The following is a 22631-nucleotide window of genomic DNA, read 5'->3' as shown; positions in this document are numbered from 1 at the left end:
CGGATACTTAACCACTAGTAGTAAAGATATACGTAAAGTATTAGTAAAGTAAGACGTAAGATATAAGAAATCATATGTTATTTTCCCTCTCTCAGTTAAGTTAAGTTAAGTTAAGTTGTTTTGTAACGGTTATTTTTTGTTTGCTTTGTGACTATAAATTAAAAAAAAAGAAGGTGATTAAACAGAAGTTGTGGGGAGAGTCACAACAAGTCATCAGTAGATCAGAACAACAACTGATTGTTGTTATCTGTTACTTGTTACTTGTTATGTATGATTATCGGTATAACTATCTAACGGAACTAGATGTTTCATAATTTCAAGTTAAATGTTGTTGTTGTTATTGTTGTTGTTATTCCATTTCCATTTTTGTATGAATTTGAAAAAGAAATTTTTTATTTTTATTTATTTATCTTATCGCTTTCAGTTAAACAGCAGTAGAAGAGTATAGCAAACAACAACAACAACAACAACAAGACAACTAACCAACCAATGACTAACTAGATTAGTCACTCCATATCATCCTAATTATACACTGGTCCAACTTCTTCTAGACCATTCTATATCGTACAATTTAATCCTACCTAAATTTAGAGTGAATGATCAGTCAGTCAGTCAGTCATTCATCTTTTCTCTGTTTATACTACCAATTAAATGACCTGCACACAAGAGAAAATTTCTTTTTTGTGAATTTCTTTTTTTTATTTTGGTTGAGATGATTTTATCTGCAGGACCCATAGTTAAGTACTAAACAAAAAAAAGAAATGACACAGTTAAGAGGAAATAAAAAAAAAAAAATAAAAAAAATTAAAAAAAAAAAAAAAAATTTTTTTTTTATGTAAAATTTTAAATCTAAATATATAAAACCAAATATCACCTTTTTTTGATTATAAATAAAAATTTTATACCTTTCTTTCTTGTAATTATCATCAATTGTCATCAATTGTTATTCCATTCCTTAGTTTAAACCATCTAGATATCATCAATTCCATCAATTGAATAGTAATCACCTTTAGCCTTTAATAATTCATTTTTTTTGCACACAAAAAAAACACTGTACTCATTTTTTTAAGCAGACATAAAAATTACCTCTTAAGAAAGTATAATACCCCATTAATTATTTAATTAATCAGCAAGAATAACAACACCAAGAAGAAACAAAGAAGAATATATATTATACACATCCCCACCTCAACCCATGTCCTTATTATATCATCCCATCTCATCTACTACTGTTAGTTCCAGAGATTTAACGGGCTGTTTAACTCCAAATAATTTATCAAATCAATCAAATACTAGAAATTTAAAAATGTCAAACCCAAATACTAATGAATTATATCAACCAAAAGTGGTGATTCCAACCACTTCCAATTATTATACCAAACCTTACTTCACCCCTACTCCCGTGCCACCCACCAAAGAACAACAACATCAATCGGAAAATATTGGTACTAGCTCAACTAATAATCAAGATTCAACTATTTTATCACCTCCAATTTCTCCATATCAAAGAAATGTCACTTTAAACACTATCAAACCAATTATTACCGTTGAAGAAAAATCATATTTAATCAATTCTAATCAAGAATTCAAAATTGAGAACTTTAAAGATTATAAATTAACTATCGATGCTTTCAATACTAATACTATTAATGAAGATTATAAATCTAAACAATTGAATTTTATTAATAAATATAATTTAATCTCTAATGGTCAAACTGATATTTATATCCCTCCAAGAAAATATATCAAGAGGAAATTGAATGAATATAGTGATAATGACAATAATAATAACAATGGGAATAATTCCGCTACGGAATCTACATTTGAAAGAATTAGAACGAGAAGAATCATTAAGAACAAGAGTACTAATAGTGATTCATCCGATTATTTTGAAGAATTACCTATGACTCCACCTCCTCAAAAGAGAAAAAGACCAACTACTCCATCCACTCCTAAACGAGAATCAAACAATCCATCTCCATCCATTGCTTTACAACAGCAAATGTTGATTGATGAAAGTATTCCTGATTTCTCACCTGATGCATTTGAAACCTTACCCACTAATAATAATCGTGCTTTAAAGATTGAATGGAAAGGTCAACCTATGGATTTATCTCAAGATCCAAATAAATCCAAATTACATCCTGCTGAATTAAATTTAGCTTCGATTTTAAGATTACCCGTGGCAGTATATTTGGATTCAAAGAGAAGATTCTTTTTTGAAAAAGTGGATAGATTGAAACAAGGTAAACAATTCAGAAGAACTGATGCCCAAAAGGCATGTAGAATCGATGTTAATAAAGCTTCGAGATTATACGCTGCCTTTGAGAAAGTGGGATGGTTGAATGATATTCATTTTAAACAATATTTATAAGGAGACACCTCATACATTTTATTTCGGTATACTATTATTATTTTTTGTGATATTTTTTATTTATTTCAAAGGAAAGAAAGAAAGAAAGGCTTTCATTATATTTTTAACATTTATTTATTTGGACAACAACATTATCATCATTAGAGGAATCGGCAAGGATAGATTAAACTTACTCGGTCAAAAAAGAAAAGAAAAGAAAAGAACATACACATACAACATATTTATACAAACGTACGTTGATACGGTTTGGATTTGGTCCAAATGGAATGGAAGGTTATTCATTTTTATTACATTTATTTTTTTATTTACATTATAGAGTTCATTTATTAGGTTAGTTTTGTGAAATTGGGAATTAGGATTCATTCTAGGATACTTCAAAAAGAAAGAAAAAAAACATAGACAGAGTTAAGATACATTTTGTACAATATAGACAACAACTAACTACTACTTAGCGTAACATTACTTTATTATTTATTTTATTTGGATTCATTATTTTTATTTTATTTACCTTTCTGAGATTGTATATTTTTTTTTTTTATTTATTATATTTAATATATTGTTTAGAGTGATTGTGAAAATTAGAAGAATGTAGATAGATTGGGATGATCGTCATTCAAGCAGCTGTTGCAGCTTGGATTTCTTCCTCTTCCTCCTCCTCCTCATCTTTATTATTATCCTTATAAATATAAAATTGTAAAAATATAATCGAATCTTCAAAAATAGTCCCTAAAGATCCTAATAACCAACTTAAATTTAAAATCACATAATTATAATCATTTCTATAGAATAAAATTTGTCCCGCATATGTTAAATTCCCTAGCGTAGAGAATAAAAAGAAGAGTAAACTTAATCCATGAACTGATTTTCTTTGATGATTTTGAATAATTTGAGGTATACGAGCTCCTAAATATAATACTGCTGAAAGATATCCCATAACTTGAGGACCAATTTGAATATCTGGTGTTGGGATTGGTTCTGGTGTAGTTGGATCATCATTTTCATCCGGAATAACACTACCTAAGTAGAATCCGACAATCCCCGTTGCACAAACGAATAAAATAGGTAACACATATTTAGTAAAGATTGAATGATATTCGGGGTCCAAAGCAATATCAGTCAAGGTGGATGATCTTCTTCTATGATGATGATGATGTTCATGAGAACGATTAGGAACTAATGGTGTATGTTCAGTATCAACTATAGCACTAGTAGCATGACGTTCACGATCAGAATGAGTACTACTAACACTCTTCTTATGATGAGTTGTCTTTTTGGCTTTATTATGACTTTTAGGGAAAATATGAGTATAATACATATATGAAAAGATCATTAAGAAATCAGCAATACAAAACCAAACCGCTAAGAAGATAACTTCCGGTAATAATTGAGCCCAAATTGATCCAATAAGATTAAAAACATCACCTAAAAACCAAATACTAATGAATCCAATTGCAATCCCCTCAGCTGATTTCAATCTCCATTGTTCAATCAATTGAGGCATTAATAAGACAATCCAACATGCAAGAGAGGTTGAACCCATCACACCGGAGATTTGTCTTCTCCATGGTTCGATGGGTGGTTCTCCAGATGATAATAATGTGAAAAGGGAATTCATCAGAAGCGTAATGAGTCAATGAAAATGAAAATGAGTGAAATGAATGAATATTTATATGTGCAAGATTAAAAGTAATACAACAGTAGAATATGAGTGTGAGTTAAGGTTCTATAAATATCAGATCATATCACTGATGGTGAAAGTCCATACAATTAAAGGTTCAAGATATGAATAGATAAATAGCAAGAGAGATCCTTTAGTTTGAGATTGTTGAATGATGATGTTCGATGATAATGCAACGGAAGGAAAAAAAATGTTTATCGTTTGCAGATTCCCAATCGGGAATTTTCTCGTACACCTTTAAAATTCTTAATATTACAATTTTATATATTATACATATACATTATATTATACACATTGGTCTATGAGGTTGATGTAGTGGTGGTTTCAGTTTCAGTATCAACTTGTTTTTCATTAAGATTATCTGTTATGTTCTTAATTGCTTCTAATTCTGTAGTTAGCGACATATCAGGGATGAAATTTGATCCTAAGGTAGTATCATTCCCATCATCAATATCTGGAATATGATTCTGGCTGGTGATTCTAAACCCTGTTGTGGTGGCATCTTCTTCTTCCACTTCATCTTCATCATCATCTATTTCCATCGCATCATCATCATCTTCATGAACCACTTCCACTTCTTCATGTTCGGGCTGACTTTGTAATTCATCACGATTTATCATACCTACTTTCTCTAATAATTGAAATGCTTTATTATCAATATATCGATCTCGTAAATTAGGAATGAATTTAATCTTCGTCAAAGTCGAATCATGATTGATTCTTTCTGCTAAGGATTGAGTTTGTTTAATTAAATCATCCACTTGTTTCAAAATGAAATATAAAGTTTCATCAATGGGTGATAATGCTTTCAAAGCATCTTTAGCAGGTTGAGATAATTGATATTCTGAGGAAGAAGAAGTACTGGTGATATTATGATTTAAGAAATTAACTTGATTTTTAAATTCTCGAAGGGTAATGAGGATCTTCTTTGTCTTTAAGATTTGTAATCTTAATATTTGTCGTAATTGTAATTCTAATTTAATATTTATAATTAATTTATTAATTGAATCATCTAATTGTGATTTGGTATGGATAATTTCCAGATTCTTTAAAAATTGAACATTCTCATGATGTTTTAATTTAATCCATCCTTCTTCAATCAAATCTTGCGGTAACATCATTATATTTCTTAATGTATATAATTCAAATTTATCAAAATTCTTATCAACTTGATTCTCCAATAAGGTTTCTAATTTACCTGTCCCAATCGCAATTTCATCTTCAGGTATTCTCGTAAACACACTTCGTTTAGAATCATCATCAATCAATACAGAACTATCACCACCTTCACTAATCTCATTGAAAGCCTGTGTTTGTTTTTCCTTTAAATAAGTTTCAATCCCAGTCGTACAAGTATACATGATTTCATTAACTGCATTAATAACATCATCAATTAAAGCTAAAGGAGGAAATCCAAAATGTTCAGTCAATAGAGACGTCACTCTATAATCGATCGCACCACCAACACCACCACCATTACTCTTCGTATCTGTCATGATTGATTGATATACAGATACAGTAACTAACTTTGTCTTAACTTTGATTTCATTTGTTTATACAATTAAGCGTGTTTTGATTTTTATCAAATTGTGATCACATGACTGGACATGTGATTTATAAACCTGCATACAAATGTCCAATTAAAAAAAAGATGAAAATAATTAACAAAACCCAAAGTGAGAGGAAAATTGGTATAACATGAAGTAGGAACTATCTCTGTTTGATAAACCATTAGTTAACTATAACCAAACATATATACATATAATAATGGCAGGTACATTAAAACCAGATCCAGAATTCCAAAGATTCAACACTGCTAAAGAAAATTTAGGGGTTTATTTCAGATTTAAACCAAGATCAGCCTTGGTTAATGTGATATTTATGGGATTAGTTCCAGGTGCTTTAGCTTATTTAGCTTATAATACTGAAGGTCAATTATCATTTAATAGAAGATTTAGAAAAGATACTGTTTTAGAAGCTGATTCTTATGTTCCAAGAACTAAAGATTTAGATAATTAAAGTCATTTATTCATATTTTAGCATTTTCATCCAACCATTTCATTTTCATGTACATTATCCACCATCGACACATATAGAATAGTTTACCTATTTTGTTAGACAGTTTTAGCATTATAATAATATTTAAAAATATACATCCAATCCAGATATAGAGAGACTTTGAAGTGAATTACTGTAAGCTTTTTATTCTTTTTTTAAAAAAAAATTGAACGTATAATTAATACTATTATCCTATAATAATATTTTGTAGAATTGAAATAAACTTAATAAACATAGAGAAATTGTGAATATATTTCATCTCTGAATTGAATGATTTAAAACGGCATAAACCAAATGTATGCCTTTATTTGTTTGTTCCTTACTTATTTTTTTTTTTATTTTACCCTTTTTTAAACCTTTACTTTTATCTTCTGTTATTTAAATCAATTTGAAATTCAATTAATCCAGCCTTCATACTTTTCAAAACTCTAGGAGACTGTTGTTGACTTTGTTGTTGATTTTGATCTTTGGAATCATCACCACTACTATTATAATAATCATATTGATATTGACTATTATGATTTAAACTTTTAAAATTTTGAGTTGATTTAGTTTTACGTAAATTATTAAAATTAGAACCATTCGATTTTAAACCATCAGGATTCTCATAAACAAAGGAATAATGATTCCCCAATGCAAATACAGGAATACGTTGTGAACATTCACTGAATGATATCGATGGATTAGGTTTGATGGTGGGTCTCTTACTACTATTGTTGTTACCACTATTTGGAGTTAAGGATGAATCCAATACTAATGTAGTTTGAGATTTACTCATCTTAGAATTCAATAATGTACTAGCATTAGCACTGGTAATAGTGGTGGTAGTTTGAGATGGTGTATTGGTATGATTATTAAACGTAGGAGTAACAGGGGCAGTTATATTATTGAATGAATTACCACTAAATGAATAAGATTTCTTTAATACTTTATTCTTATTAATCTTAGCAATTGATGCTTTCTTTTTTACACTTTTAATTGAACTTGAAGATAAGTTCTTTTCATTTATGCTCGAAAGTTTTGTTACAGATGCAGTAGTAGATAAAGAAGATCTTGATGAAAGTCCTTCACTCTTCTCCTTACCCACACTACTATGACTTTGATGATTTATTAAATCTTCCGATTTTTCATCACAATCAAAATCAAGAAATTCAGAAATCAAAGCATCAGTAGATTTACGATCCTCTTCACCATCATCTTCTAAATCATCCTTCTTACCCTTATCTGGACTTGACGATGATAATTCTTCAAATGGATCCCCACTAAGTATATCATCAACAGTAACATCTCCACCATTACTCTCATGTTCAAGGATTATACCATGCATAGGATGATTTGCATCAAATCCATGCAGCAGTAATTGCGGATGACCATTATTATTATTATTACTATGTATTGAACTTGCAGATTGAGGACTTGAAATTGGAATAGTGCTGGGAGAATCTTCATCCACCGTGGAATTACCACCATAATGAGAATAAGGTGAATGGAACCCATTATTATGATGTTGTTCAGGGATAGTGTTACTAGTATTTGAATCAATATGAGTGAACGATGGATTGGATAATGACATGGGAGATTGGATTTCTTTCTTAATTTTAATCTCTCCAATTGATCCTCTTCTTGATGATCCGTTTGATTTAGACTTCTTCATGATGGATTTAGGTGGTGTGGTTGATTTTTTAACTGTGATAGGGGTATTAAAACTATCTTCATGTTTGACTTGAACAGGCAGCGATTCCACAAGCATGGTGGACATCTGAGGATGATTCGGATGATTTTGATGTTGCTGATGTTGTTGTAAGATTTGTTGATGTTGTTGCTGTTGCTGGAATTGCATTTGTTGATGTTGTTGTTGTTGTTGTTGTTGTTGTTGTTGTTGTTGTTGTTGTTGTTGTTGTTGTTGTTGTTGTTGTTGTTGTTGCTGTAATAACACTTGTTTTTGTTGTTGTTGTAATGAAAACAATTGTTGATCACTAATATGTTGTTGAGCATAATGATCCAGTAATTCTTGTAACAGTTGTTGTAATTGTCGTTGTTGTTCTTGAATTGAATCTTCCATTGATAATCCTAACCCTACAGTATTATTGTTTGACTTTGAAAATCCTTGTTGAACATTCATCCTATTATTATTACTCGTAGTAACACTACCAGTATTTGGAAATTGAATGATAGGAGAATTATTGGAGAAATTCCAAGTTACAGATGCAGGTACATTACCTAATAATTCATTATAATTCTTTTTAGTTAAACTTGGAGTCATAGGAGATATCATATTACCATTCAAAGGACTTGACAGTTGATTTATTCCCGAGGTGGTAGTCGGAGTAGCCACCATTTGTTGAGTTACAGGAACTACAGGAGAGAAATAAATCGCTTCATTAGTGGCATGAAGATTATTTGGAAAGGTAGGACTACTTGAAGTTTGAGGAGTTTGTAATTGCAGACGAGGTTGATTTTGATTTTGATGATTTGCATGGGATGAAAATTGAGGAAATTGATTTAATTGAGGCGATTGTTCTGAGAAACTATATGGTGGAGGAGGAGTATGAGATTGAAATTGCAGAAACGAATGATTTGTATTTGGTGACATAATATTATTACCATTACCAATAGTATTACTATTATTACTATTATTATTAGTATTTGAAGACATATTTGAATTGTTTTCTATAGTTATTTGTAACTGAGATGGTATAAATTGTAGATTAATATTCATATTATGTCTTTAATAGGATAGGGAAAGCGATTGATAATGGGGGTATTGATATGTTTAGTAGCGATTGTAAAAAATAGTGATAGATATTCAACTTGAATGGGGGATGGAAAACACAAACTAAAATTGGAATAAAAACGAATGAATGATATATGAGATTTACAAAACGTAACGAATGATGATGATGATGACTATAATAATAATATCGAAAGTTTTGGTTGAACCTTTTGATAGACCAAAATAAAGGATTGAAAGCGAAAGTGGGGTCTAATTAAAGGTTGAAATTAAGGATATAATCGATTTGATTAAACAATGTATGTTTTTGAATAATCAAATGATAACTTATTTAAATCGATATCCAACTTATAACAATAATGGAAAGGGGTGGTGAGATGTATATATATGTGAAAAGAAGTGATGATATCGAGAAATAGATATATATTAATTAAATAAATTTCTCAGAAATTCATATTTCCACTTTACTTCCTTCCCTTCACTTCGCTCACTCCACTGTTTAAAGTTTTATGGTTTGACCCTACCAAAAAAATCATCCCAGCGACTCACACAGTGAGAGAAGATCATTCGCTGAGGGAAACTTACTTACTAACTAATTTTTCTGCGCAACTTCCCGCTAATTTAGTGAGAGAAAAATGAATTTAAGTGCAGGGCAGACGTGGAAAAAAAAAGTGCTGGATGAAGGGTTTTAGGCACTTGAACCAGCAGTGCAATACTTCAGTATACCAACTATCTTTCTATTAATAGATATTAATTATATGATATTATTGGATATAGAAATCATAAGACATTATATACAATGTTGTGTTGGTGATATTTAAAATTATAGTTTAATCAGATAACATAATTACCACACACACTCAGAGAGAGCAATTATTATTAAGCTTCCTTCTTTCCTCGATCCTTAATTTTTCTTCTTCCTTGCTCCTGAACAGGAAAAACAGGGGCAACCCACTAATAAAAATGTTTCTGGAAGCATATTTTATAGTTTTACCAACAGTTTAATAGATAATTATTAAAATTGGTCGAGTATATCTCGAGATCATATGAAATTGTCATATTATTAATATTATTAGAAGTAAATCATTTCTTTATTTCATCCTAAAATTTCATCCCATGATGAGGTTTCACCCTTGTTTTTTTACCACTTTTTGATCACAGGGGACTTCTACCATTAAGCGAAAAGGTGGGATTTGAATCAAGGTTAATTCTTCTTTTGAATGCTTCTACTGGTTCAATTTCAACTCATTTATAATTTACCCCAATGATTTACGTATTTAAAACCTTAATAATAATCATCATTAATAGTAGTATACTCGAAATAATTACTGTAGTAGTTAACTAGTGTTATCTATCGCCCTTAATTCATTGTCATTTTTTCCTCGATAAGAGATTAAAAATAGCATCGATAGGGGAAAAAAATATTAGAGATTTAATCTTTATCGTTTGCCTTACTTTCAATTAGATGTTTAATGTGTTCTTAGTTACTAGTAACGTTACTCTATCACATTAATAGCATTCTCGTAACTTGAACTTTATTGAGTTAAACATTTTGAATTACTCAATTCTTTCTGAATTGTCTTATTAAAGGTTATTAATCGACTAAGAATAGTTTAAAATGGCTGTCAAAAGTACAACCTCCTAACATGATGACTCAAGATCTAACCTTCTTTCAGTAATCTTTTACTATCATTGTCTATCAAGTAAAGTAAATAGCAATCCAAATATTAGTTTCATTAATTTGCGGTATGGCACCAATTATCTGGTTGATGAAGTTTTGGGTAAAGGAGGAAGTGGGAGTGGAGGGGGTGAAGTGGGGGGTAACAATTTTATTATTAATGAGCTGATGAGGGAGGTCGTGTATTGTTGCTCAAAAAAGGAAGAACCGTCCGGGTGTAACAATAATGGATTTACGTCCCAATTAGGAAATCTAATTACTTACAGAATTAGCACCGAAAAATATTTCAGCCCAACCATCCACAATTTTTCCAACCAACTTCATAAAAATATGATGATGATATTATTAATATATGGTTATATTTCAAATATCACCACTAAATGATCTCATTCTAAAATATATGGTTATACTGTAAGGTCAATTACTCTTTATATAGATAAGGTTTAACAAATCTCTTGGTAAAATTCGTATCCTTCTTTTTTTTTTCTTGCTTCCTTCGCTCACATTGCTTATCAAAAAACGGTTTGGTTTTGCAATTATCATGAAAAGATTAACAGGGAGTATCTCATACATAATAAATTAAAAATTGTGACGACATACCATATAAAAAGAAACCGAAAGTGAATCAAAGCAAGAATATTCGAAAAAAAGTATTCCAGCCTTATCTCTCTGTCTGCCTCCCTCCTTCTACGGCTCCCTAAATCGAAATCAGGTTCCCACCTGTCAAACCAGAAAAATAATTTTTTATTGAAGGGAAAAAAAAAACTTACATCAAAGGAAGACGATATCCTTTTAAACTTACATATCATTCTTCTTTTCATTATCTTCAATTAGATTACTATTATTTGCTCCTCGTTCCTTTAAATTGAACTAACAGGTTAGATAAAATTTATCGGTGCTAGTCCAAATTCAAATCAAAACTATTATTCAAATATAAATTCCTCGGAGTTTTCTTAATATATCCATTCACAAGATCCCAGATAGACTCAGAACAGATACGAAGTTATGGCGGCGACATATACTATCAAAGAACAAATGGAAGGGTTCCCCTTGTTCCAAATGATCATCATAGGTTGTTTGCGTCTAAGTGAACCCATTGCTTTCACATCCATGTTTCCCTATATCTATTTCATGATTAGAAGTTTTGGTGTGGCTAAAAATGAAGCTGAAACTTCAAGATATAGTGGTTATTTGGCTTCATCATTTGCCTTCAGTCAATTCATATCGACGGTCCAATGGGCAAAATTATCGAATCGATATGGTAGAAAATCAATTTTATTACTCGGATGTCTGGGAACTGCTATATCCATGTTAGTGTTTGGCTTTAGTACCAATTTTTATATGGCTATGTTTGCTAGAGCTCTTATGGGATTACTTAATGGTAATGTGTCAATCATTAGAACTACCGTGGGTGAAATTGCTCATGAAAAGAGACATCAAGCTTTAGCATTTTCAAATTTGACTTTATTATGGAGTCTTGGTAGATGTGTTGGAGGTTGGTTAGGTGGTTATTTAACTGATACCGATAAACTTAATCTTTCTCCTGATCCTAATCAAGAACCAGTAAAAGCAGATCCTAATGCTCCATTTTTTGATAAACATCCATTTGCATTTTCAAATATCGTGGTGGCTATTATACTATCGTGTTTCATCATTATTGGGTTCTTATTCTTAGAAGAAACTCATGATGATTATAAACATAAAAGAGATATTGGATTGGATATGGGAGATTTCATAAGAAAAAGATTAGGTTTCACACCCCCTGATAGACCATGGAAATCTCAAAGATATACAAATGATTTTGAACAAAGTGAGTTCTTAATTGCGGAAGAAGATGATGAAGAAAATACAGAAAATCTTGAATTACAATCCTTCCCATATGATGAAGAAGATAATAAAAAGGAATCTATCAAACATGAAATCATGCAAAAGGAAAACTCTCAAGATTCTGCATCACCACCAACATCATCAGCATCTTCTACCAATGATGAAAACGAAGATGATAGTATTAGAAATTTACCTGCTCAAGTGGTTCATGTCATTTGTAATGATTTTATGATTAAATTTCTGAATATTATTTATGCTGAATTTTTCCCCGTTTTCTTAGCTAAGGTTATTTCAATCGACGATCTTAAATTCCCTTTCCATATTAGAGGTGGATTTGGATGGAATTCAGATGCCATTGGTTGGTTATTATCATTTACAGGATTATTAGGAGTATTTGTCGTATCATTCTTATTCCCGGTCATAACGAAATTCTTTCAACCGAAAGCTGCGTATAAGATTGGTTTATTATGTTATCCCTTCATTTATTTTTCAATCCCACTATATATTTTTACTATTCCCCAATATTATCCTGGAATTCATCCATTTGTTTCAAAGGCGTTATTATACTTCACAGCTTGTTTAACGTCGTTTTCATCATCATTAACTGCTTCACAAGGGATTATTTTAATCCATAGAGCTTCTCCTAAACGTCAAAGAGCGTTGATCAATAGTTATAATATGAGTATGGCTGCTCTTTCAAGATGTGCGGGCCCCATTTTATTTGGGTGGATCATTTCTCATTTTGAAATAATGGGGTATGAAGGATTTTCTTGGTGGACACTTGCTTTATTTTCATTGTGTGCTTTGTTTTACTCATTTAAATTAACAGGTGAAGAGTATGAAGGGAATTGATTTCTTTACATTTGTGTTATAGTTACACCATTTGGTTTTGTTGTATACGTTTACTAATAGAGATTTATTTTATTTATTATAATCACTGTCAATACTGTTTGTAATTTGGTGTCTCATAAAGCTATATTATTAATGAACCCACGACTCCTGAACACTTACCTACTCCTATTTTTCTATTTCTCTTGTAAATCTCATCAACGAATAGAATATTAGAGTTTCAATATTGGAAGGGCGCTACCTGCATTAATTATCTTCTGACACATCTCACCAGTCGTAATAATAGGTGGAGCAACAAATGTATTCCAGTTGACGATGCAATCGACTACCTCGAATCTTATATTCGAAACTGAATTCTCACTATTAAGTAAGGTTCAGGAGAGGTCAAGTACCCAAATGTCAGATTTTGGTAATAAGTACATAGTTAACGCTCACTGCGAAATCCACAAACATTTCCTAATTGAGAAATTTTTCGATTTGTCCAAGAATCTTGGATATTACCGCATTAGGAAATTCATACATTAAGCAACAAAAAAATGAATAAAAAATTGCAGCCTGTTATTATGTTTAATTACTGACAGTATAATACGAAACCATGTTTTTTTTATGATGTTCTATTAGAATTTCCAGATTATTTCCATTTTAAGCCTTATGATGATTGTTTTGGACTTTTAAGTAAACAATTATGTTGAATATGATTTGAAACTAATTAATTTATAATGAAATTCTCCTCTATTAGTTTGTAACTGGTTATATTCTCTGCTTTTTGTTTAAATACCTTTTGAAATACCTTCTTTCGTTTATTAGTTTCTAAATCTCTTTCTTTTTTAAAAAAATTTGTTCCATCATATATTTATTCCATTAAGCAAAGATGAAGTTATTATATACCCTTGTGAGTTTCTTTTTACTCGCATTTACTTTCGCCAATATAGCTGATGTCAGCCTTCATGAACTTGCTGCTAGAGGTGAAGCCTTAGGAGATCTTGCTCAATTAATTCCAATTGCAAAAAGAGGTCCATCTGCAACTGTTCAAGAAGAAGAAGCAACTTTAGTTAAAAGAGGTAGTACTCCACCAGAATATTCTGCTCTTACTGTTGCTTGTAATGTTTTAAACAATACTGGGTTTGGGGTTCAAACTGAATATACATTATGTACTCAATCAGCCACTTCCGGTACCGTCATCACCACTATTAATCAATATTTAACAAAGGAAAATTTAACTACTATCTTAGAAGCTCTTGATGATTCTAATTTAGCTCTTGATGTTGTTATGGCTATTTTTACTGACCTGTCCTTTGGTTCTGGGTTATGGACTGTTGTTAAAACATTATGGTCTAATGGTGTTATTCACTTAAAGCGTGATGAAATCGAACTTACTGCTATTAATATAAAACGTGATCAAGAAGAAATTGCTTTAATTGAAGAAGCTAAACGTCAAAATATTTCAGTTGAAGAATTGAAAAAGAGAGGTCTTCTTGATTTCCTTGGTGGTATTTTCAATGTTGCTGAAATTACTGCCATTGATACCTTCATTACTGCTATTCAAGCTACTACTAATCTTGGAAGTATTTGTGTTTCCCTTGAGAAATCAGGATTAGGACTTTCTCTTATTGAAGAATTATTTGGACCATCCAACATGCAATCCTTTGCTGTTCAACTTGTAACAACTATCATTCAAGATAAAACCATCACCTTGAGTTATTTATTATCTTCATTAGAACAATCAGGTATTGTGACCAGCACTATCAAGAAAATTCTTGCCAATTCAACTGATGTAAAAATTATCTTCCTTTGGGCTGTTAAATTATTAGTCAGTTTAATCAAATACGTTATTTAGAAAAGTCTTATTATTTATTCCCCCGGACAATCAGTCAATAAAAATATTAAAAATTTAAAAAAAAAATTCAATATCTTCTACGTCACTATTTTTTTCAGTATATTTCAACATTCTGTATATTTATATTTATATTTAACGCTATATAATTCATTGCATTAATATTATAGTTTATAATTATTTTCGATAAAGTTTCTCATCTTTCTTTGATGACCTCTAAAGAAAATATCAGTCCAATATGGTTCGTATACTGGTAATTTTCTACCTGGTCCATCATTAGTAGCCAATTCACGTAATTTATTAAAATACTCTTCATATTCACCATTGATATAGACGAATTTATGAACATCTCCTTTGAAGGCAATTCTGTCTTTCTCCCATTTATACTGCTCTTCTTTCGGTGGTAATTTAGCTCTTCCTGAGAAAACTCTTGCTGCAAATACTGCTTGCCATTCAAATACTTTGAAAGTTAATCCTCCTCCAACACAACCAACAAAGGCTAAAGTTGGATCTTCAATATATAACACATGTTGATATAAATGTTGAATTCTATTGTTAGCTAAATCCAAGTTTGGTAAAAATGGGAAATTGAATGAATAACCTGTTCCAAATACAAATGCATCTATTCCAATTTCTGAACTACCATCTTCAAAATAAACTGTCTTAGTAGATGGATCAATTTTAACAATCTGAGTTCTTCTTTCAATTTGAGGATGAATAAAAGGGGATTCACCAAAATTTGGTAAGAAAATAGTGGATTTCTTAATGGAACTGATTACTTTACCTTTAACTACTGGGATAATATCATGAATTGCATCCATAGCACTTACAGAAGCACCAACAACTATAACTTTCTTGTTTCTATAGAATTCCTTGGATCTATATTGTTTAGAATGAATCACAGATCCCCAATAAGTATCATGAAATTCTTGTAATCCATCAATGTTTGGAACATATGGTACGGTATATTTACCTGATGCTACTAATAAAGCATCGAATTCTTCATGCCATACGTAATCTTTCTTGACTCCAAATTTTCTCAATGTTAATACCCATTTACCTGTTTTTTCATCCTTTTGAGCTAATTCCACTGAAGTTTTGAATTCAATATGATCATCATACCCTTTTCGTTTATATAAATCTTGAATCCAATCTTTGACTTTACCATAATGTCTGAATGGACTAGTTTCACCATATTTAGCAATTGACTTCTCAGTTGGACCTTCTGGGAAAACCTCCTCAGTGAACTCCATGATCTTAGCTTCCACATTCGATTCTAAGTATGAATAGATAGCAGTATCGGCGTATCTGTGCTTATTAGTCTTGGGAGTATATGAAGGTATTCGGGAAGGAATAATATCATGTTTATTAGCAACTCTTTGACTTAATTGTTTAATATTACCCAAAGGTTCAGGAGGTTCTTTATTGAAAACCCATTGACCTCCAGCTTCAGCTTTTCTTTCAAATAATCTAATTCTGTCGAACTTCTGTTCTCTGATTAATGAATCAAGAGCGATTAAACCTGATGGACCGGCACCAATAACTGCAACTGATGAAATTGTCATGATTTATAATTTTGTTAACTTTGTAAGATTCCTTTTATCCTTGATATTCGAGATCACTTTATATAAAGAGATTTAGTAAAATATTATAAAAATCGTTCAGGGTTGAAAAGTTTTTGAATCCCTTTATAAATGGGTGAAAAATCCACAATTAATAATTGTGCAAAAAATTACGTCGCAAATTGTGGATCCTTTCCGATAAGACATTTTTAGATTAGACATATACTTCAAATCAGATCATCGTGCATTTATTTAACCATGGCATATATATATATATATAGATACTATATAGTTATTTACAATTCAATTACTTTAAACCTTTTTCTAGCTTCTTGGATAGTGAAATTGGCTTCAGCTTGATGCCATCTTTCATGTAATCTTCCATATAATAACACTAAATTGGGTTCATCACCTTTACTATCATTGACATTTTTCTTTCCGAATAATCTTGCTTTCTCTTCATACCATTGACCAAAAGTGATTTTATCCCATTCATCAGGTTTAACAAATCCTAATCTTTTTAATTTTGGGGAGTTCAAAGGTTCTGGATCCACTCTACAACTAGTTTTAGGAGTTGAAAAATAAATCAATACTAATCTTCTATAATTTTTTTGATCATCAGGAGGGGATACCACTCTATGAATGGAAGATTTAAAATATCCTCCTGTAATGAATTCCATTCCATCAGCAATATTAACAATAAATGAATTAGGAGTATGTCCCACATATTTCCACATCCCGGTAAAGTAGTCTCTTATTTGCAAGGATAAAATCGGTTGAGATGTTATGAATGTAAACCCACCACTATCAGAATGGCCTCTTAACCAATTTCCATCAACTTTTGCTTCATCTTCAGAATTCATATTATGATATAACATAAATCTACCTGCACCTTGACCAGAATTTTCATAATCTCCTTCTATTACTTTATAATAATTCTCCCATAAAAACCCTTCTGGAATTTCTAATATGATATCACAGAGAATAGTTAATTTTCTTAAGATTTCATTATGGATGTATCTATAGTAATCAGCAATTTCCTTTAAATGTGCTTGAGCAACTTCTGGAACCTTAGAATCGAAAAAGGCAGGATGTAACATTTTAGTAAAATTATAATGAATAATAGAATCTTCAACTCCATTTTTCATAGACCAATACCCCTTAGGTTTGAATCCTGGACCTCTTTCAGCTCCAAGCGATATGGATCTATCTTCTAAATCTGATTTCCAAGTCCCAGCAAGATAATCTTTTTGAACTTCCACGGGTAATTCTAAAATTGATTGAGCTACTGCTTTTAAATTCTCAAATTCTTCGGTATCAATCCCATGATTAATAATGGAAATGAACCCGTATGTGGATAATGATTTTTCCAACTTCTTGGCTAATGCTTGTCTAGCAGGAAGATGTTCGATGCCTTCTTTGAATAAGGATAAATCTACTGATTCTAATTCAATAGGGACTAAACCAGATTTCGATGGTGGAGCTTCCACAAATGGTCTAACATTATACTTTTTATCAACTTCTGCAACACTGAGTTGAGTCATTTTATCTTAATAGATCTATCAGTAATCTAACTCTTCGTTTCTCCATAAATCAATCTATTTAAATCATTTTTCATTTATCCCGTGGTAAAACTAATAAAAATAAAAAAACTCTATATAATTGTGGCTCACTATAAATAATCATTTGCAATTTGTTTGTTTAGTGCGGTTGGATTTGTCTCCTTCCCAATTGGGAACTTGGTTCCGAACCGAAATTGTGGTTGCAAATTACAAATGATCCGGTGGGGTGCATACTAATAAGATGATATAATATATAGTTAATTGGCTTAGATAATAACAACTCGAATATAATAAATAAATAATAAAGTAATAAAAAGAGAAAATTATGGAAATATGTATAAACAACTACTTATCAAAAGTGAATTTTTCTTTAATGGTGTTGTTAAATTTCTTTTCAAATTCTTCTTTAGATTCATCAGCTTTCCATCTCAAATCATGAGCGGGATGAGTTTTAGAAAGATAAGATGGATCTTCTCCTTCAATACCATATAAATTTTCTCTAAATGTAAGGTTTTCCTTTGGATAATCATCCCATACTAACTCTCTTTTCCTTAATTCTGGAATTAAATATTCCACAATATCTTCATAAGTAGCTGGAGTCACAGCATAAGTTAGATTAAATCCATCAACTCCAGATACATCCACCCAATGTTCAATTTGATCAGCCACTTCTTCAGGAGATCCATAAATAACCACTCCAACCCCACCAATTGCAATATGCTCGGATAAATAACCTCTCGTTTTCTTCAATTCTTCAGGTTCACCCGGTAATTTCTTAGTCCATGAATCAGCAAAACTTCTAACAGCATTACTTTCAACTTTAGTTAATTCTTCATCATAGTCATATTTAGATAAATCAATACCTGTCCAACCTCCAAATAAGGCTTGTGCTCCTTCAATATCACTATATTTATTGTATTCTTCGTATTTTGCAACTGCTTCATCATGAGTTGGTGCTACAATGATAGTAACTAATTGGAAAGTTTTAATTTCAGATGGATCTCTTCCATAACTTGCAGCTAATGCTTTTAATTCATCAATTTTATGTTTTAAAACTTCAGGAGTTAAACCGGTGATGAATACTGCTTCGGCATTTCTAGCGGCAAATTCTAACCCCTTTTTAGAAGCACCAGCTTGTAAAATAACAGGTAATCTTTGAGGAGTAGGTTCAGTAATATTTGGACCTGGAACATTATAATATTTCCCGTCATAATTGATTTCTCTAATTCTGGTTGGATCAGCAAAAATACCAGTTTTTCTATCATATTTCAAAGCATCATCAGCCCAACTTGATAAAAACAATTGATATACTACTTCAAGATATTCTTGAGCTTTATCATATCTTTCATCATGAGGAGTTAAAGGTTCACCATTTAATAAATTTCTGGCAGCACTATCTAAATATGATGAAACAATATTCCACCCAATTCTACCTCTAGTTAAATGATCCAAGGTAGCTAATCTTCTGGTGAAATGATAAGGTGCTTCACTTATAGTACTGAAAGTAATGGCAAATGATAAATTCTTTGTAACGGCAGCCATAGCACTAACCACAGCACTTGGTTCATTTACGGGGAATTGAGCTCCTGATTTAGCAGCAGCCGTAAAATTTCGAGGTCCATTATAAACATCATAAGCTCCTAAAACATCCGCAATAAATAATGCATTGAATTTCCCCTTTTCTAAAAGTTTAGCTAAATAAGTCCAATATTCTATAGTGTTATATTCACGGGATTTATCATCAGGATGTTTCCATAATCCAGGACATTGTAATCCACTACATCCCATATCGAAGGCATTAAGAATGAGTGGATTTTTTCTTTTTGTGGCAGTCATAATAAAAGTAAAAAAAATGTGAAGTTTGATAAGTCAATTGAGGACAATTGATTAGAATTTACATTGAATTTCAAGGGGGTTGGTCTTACATCTGTCTTTATATACTTTTACAAGTTGAAACTACTATAGTCTAAGCATGAATCAAAGTTTTAGCAGTTGAAATTTTTTTGATTTAATTAAAAAGTGTGGCTCTAAAGTAACAGTGGTTGCATGGTTCGGCTGAGACAACAATTTATCACAGTAGAAATTGAGGGTGTGGGTATATAATCTAGCGACCCGAAAGTGACCCGAAACATAATGAAAACAAAGACGTGATTTTTTAAAGTTAATTATAGTTTGATGGGTTAGGAGTAATCCTCAGTTTTGACCCTTTATAGTTAGTAAAAGCTCAAAGTGGTAGGATCCTAGCTTTGATTGTTTGCAATAATTGAAGAAAAAAAGTTGAAAAGTTTTGTTCTTAATTGGTAGCGAATTACGAACTTTTATTATTTTGTAAAATTGACAGGGTTCATCATCATAAATATTTACAGCACAGACCATAATCAGATGGCAACACGTAATCAATCAATCAATTAGGTGTTATAGATTTGTTAATTGATGAATGATATATAGAATGGAATCCTTAATGATGCCATTGTAAGTGTTTACCGCTAGAGATCAATCTTAATCATCAGATCAAAACAGCCACAGAAGAGATTAAGCATAGATACTAACATCAGAAAAGAATTCAAACAAATACCATTGTCATTGATCCTGGGTTAAAACCAAGATTTGAGAGGAAGAAATTAAGAGATTCAATCAAGTTTTATGATGTATTTACTGAAGATGATGTGATTATCAATGATCATGAAGTTTATATCCCTCGAATCATTCAAAATATAAATTATATTGAGATTGATAGTTTTTCTATATTCAGTAGTATCACTAATCCTAAACGGAAGAGAGGTAGACCACCTAAGAAAACCAGAAATGTTATTAGTAATCCGATTGTGAAAGTTAAAGAAAGTAAAAAGGTTATTGTTCATAAAGAGGATGAACCAATTCGATCTGTTTCTGAATTAAGAAGAAGTACAAGGATTAGGAAGAAACCTACCCGATTATTAATTGATGGTATTAGTGATGATAGTAGTGATTTAGAAGAATGTGAAGAGATATTACTGGAATTTGAAATGAAACTGGATGAAAGTGATGAAGGGGGGATTGAAAAAGAAGAAGAGATTTTAGTGGTGGTTGATACGGCTGAAGAAAAGGCTTTAAATAAGAATAATCAAAGTTGTCAATTTATTGAAGATTTAAATGTGGCTTTCAATGCTAATGAAATGATTTCATCAACTCCACAACGTACTAATCCTATAATTGAAATCATTGAATCGAGTGATGATGATGATGATGATGATGATGATGATGATGATGATGATGATGATGAAATATCTAGTGAGGATGATAAACAAAATGAATCATATTTCAAACAAGTTAGAAGCCATAATCGTACATATTATTACGAAGTAGAAGAGCAAGATGATGAACAAGAAGATGAAGAAGTACAAGTTGTTGGAAGAAAAGGTATTATACTTAATATGAATTATAATAAAACGAATCAACCTAAATATAAGGATCATTTCACCAATATTTTAATTGATAATGAATTAAAGAGGGAATGCAATATATGCAGTATATGTTATAATTCATTACGATTATTTAATAAACATTATGAATTGGTGCATAATGAGAATGAAGAGTCATAAATAGTTAGTTTTTGTTTATAAATAGAAAATACGTAAATGGTTGCTAATTTAAACGAGGAGGAGAGAAGAGAAGAATAAAAAAGGTGATAAAAAATATGTAATGCCGATAACACCGAAGAACAAAACCATGCCGTTATGGAAACGGGAAACGCAAAAATTGTTTTGTTGCAGTTTTCCGTTTAGTGATACAATTGATGATGATGAGATCAATCAATTAAGTATGAGTCATTCATAATCCACCACACTGATCTATGGTATAATAGGTTGAGAGATGATAACGTGGGTCAAGTAAAAGTCTCATTCATCTATTTATATAGTTAAATCAATGGGAAACTATAAATATTCTTACTTACTTACTTACTTAATTAAGTTGATCTGTTGATGTATTTATATTTATAATTTATTTATTTCTTAATTCATACTAACAATCCGATTACGTAATGGCTGAATAAGCGGAAATACCGTATTTTTCTGGACTTCTTGTTTTGTTGCCACTTGTTTAAAAGGGCAAGTGCCATCAATGGACTTAGTTCCTAATTAGGCCACCGCCATTTTTTAAAGGCTTTTTGTTTGTAACAAGGTCTATTTATCTATCTATCTATGGCTTATCAATTACTCATTATTTCATTATTTCATTAATCTTGTTAATTATGCTGATGTGTAATGATAAATGCTTGGCTTGGCTTGTCTCTCAGTTTATACTCTTGTTGTTAATCCAAAGATACTTCCTATAAGTTATATATATATATACTATTACTATAAATGACAGGTCGTGCCCTCATCTCCAATATCGATGGAGATAAACTGCGTTAAAGTCCTCTTATCTCCACGGAACCTCCTTCCCGTTTAAGTTCTAAGTGCGAGAGGGCAGTTGTAAATTTGTTTTTTTATTTTTCA

General features: G+C 31.0%; 11 protein-coding genes across 11 annotated transcripts; 5 read left to right on the top strand and 6 right to left on the bottom strand. All coding sequences in view use genetic code 12, as the record gives it.

Moving 5' to 3' along the window:
- Positions 1-864: 864 nt before the first annotated feature.
- DFJ63DRAFT_22342 (uncharacterized protein) lies at positions 865-2491 on the top strand. Its single transcript, XM_064904211.1, has 2 exons — positions 865-2425; positions 2483-2491. Exon 1 carries the CDS (start codon positions 1196-1198, stop codon positions 2372-2374), a length of 1179 nt encoding a protein of 392 aa, XP_064764722.1. The 5' UTR covers positions 865-1195; the 3' UTR covers positions 2375-2425; positions 2483-2491.
- Positions 2492-2838: 347 nt separating this feature from the next.
- On the bottom strand, positions 2839-4170 carry DFJ63DRAFT_22315 (uncharacterized protein). Its single transcript, XM_064904208.1, has one exon. The coding sequence runs from the start codon at positions 3987-3989 to the stop codon at positions 2988-2990; it is 1002 nt and encodes a 333-aa protein (XP_064764721.1). The 5' UTR covers positions 3990-4170; the 3' UTR covers positions 2839-2987.
- MTW1 (MIND complex subunit) lies at positions 4171-5684 on the bottom strand. The gene has a single exon (XM_064904209.1). It carries the CDS (start codon positions 5546-5548, stop codon positions 4352-4354), a length of 1197 nt encoding a protein of 398 aa, XP_064764720.1. The 5' UTR covers positions 5549-5684; the 3' UTR covers positions 4171-4351.
- On the top strand, positions 5650-6071 carry DFJ63DRAFT_332870 (uncharacterized protein; the record flags this gene model as incomplete). The annotated part of the gene is made up of 2 exons (XM_064907756.1): positions 5650-5686; positions 5827-6071. 2 exons carry the CDS (start codon positions 5650-5652, stop codon positions 6069-6071), a joined length of 282 nt encoding a protein of 93 aa, XP_064764719.1.
- Positions 6072-6474: 403 nt separating this feature from the next.
- DFJ63DRAFT_332869 (uncharacterized protein) lies at positions 6475-8766 on the bottom strand (the record flags this gene model as incomplete). Its single annotated transcript, XM_064907755.1, has 1 exon — positions 6475-8766. One exon carries the CDS (start codon positions 8764-8766, stop codon positions 6475-6477), a length of 2292 nt encoding a protein of 763 aa, XP_064764718.1.
- Positions 8767-11432: 2666 nt separating this feature from the next.
- DFJ63DRAFT_22275 (MFS transporter) lies at positions 11433-13354 on the top strand. Its single transcript, XM_064904207.1, has one exon. It carries the CDS (start codon positions 11525-11527, stop codon positions 13196-13198), a length of 1674 nt encoding a protein of 557 aa, XP_064764717.1. The 5' UTR covers positions 11433-11524; the 3' UTR covers positions 13199-13354.
- A 539-nt stretch (positions 13355-13893) lies between these two features.
- Positions 13894-15181, top strand: DFJ63DRAFT_22273 (uncharacterized protein). The gene has a single exon (XM_064904206.1). The coding sequence runs from the start codon at positions 14067-14069 to the stop codon at positions 15030-15032; it is 966 nt and encodes a 321-aa protein (XP_064764716.1). The 5' UTR covers positions 13894-14066; the 3' UTR covers positions 15033-15181.
- Positions 15182-15193: 12 nt separating this feature from the next.
- On the bottom strand, positions 15194-16848 carry SSP96 (Ssp96p; the record flags this gene model as incomplete). Its single annotated transcript, XM_064905449.1, has 1 exon — positions 15194-16848. Exon 1 carries the CDS (start codon positions 16592-16594, stop codon positions 15194-15196), a length of 1401 nt encoding a protein of 466 aa, XP_064764715.1. The 5' UTR covers positions 16595-16848.
- Positions 16849-16851: 3 nt separating this feature from the next.
- DFJ63DRAFT_22270 (uncharacterized protein) lies at positions 16852-18316 on the bottom strand. Its single transcript, XM_064904205.1, has one exon. It carries the CDS (start codon positions 18133-18135, stop codon positions 16888-16890), a length of 1248 nt encoding a protein of 415 aa, XP_064764714.1. The 5' UTR covers positions 18136-18316; the 3' UTR covers positions 16852-16887.
- DFJ63DRAFT_22269 (uncharacterized protein) lies at positions 18317-20032 on the bottom strand. The gene has a single exon (XM_064904204.1). The coding sequence runs from the start codon at positions 19987-19989 to the stop codon at positions 18499-18501; it is 1491 nt and encodes a 496-aa protein (XP_064764713.1). The 5' UTR covers positions 19990-20032; the 3' UTR covers positions 18317-18498.
- A 570-nt stretch (positions 20033-20602) lies between these two features.
- Positions 20603-21734, top strand: DFJ63DRAFT_332863 (uncharacterized protein; the record flags this gene model as incomplete). Its single annotated transcript, XM_064907754.1, has 2 exons — positions 20603-20625; positions 20714-21734. 2 exons carry the CDS (start codon positions 20603-20605, stop codon positions 21732-21734), a joined length of 1044 nt encoding a protein of 347 aa, XP_064764712.1.
- Between the last annotated feature and the right edge of the window lie 897 nt (positions 21735-22631).

The sequence above is a fragment of the Scheffersomyces coipomensis genome (genome assembly GCF_036884675.1).
Source record: "Scheffersomyces coipomensis strain NRRL Y-17651 chromosome Unknown DFJ63scaffold_1, whole genome shotgun sequence".
NCBI lineage: Eukaryota > Fungi > Ascomycota > Pichiomycetes > Serinales > Debaryomycetaceae > Scheffersomyces > Scheffersomyces coipomensis.
This window is presented reverse-complemented; position numbering and strand designations above follow the sequence as displayed.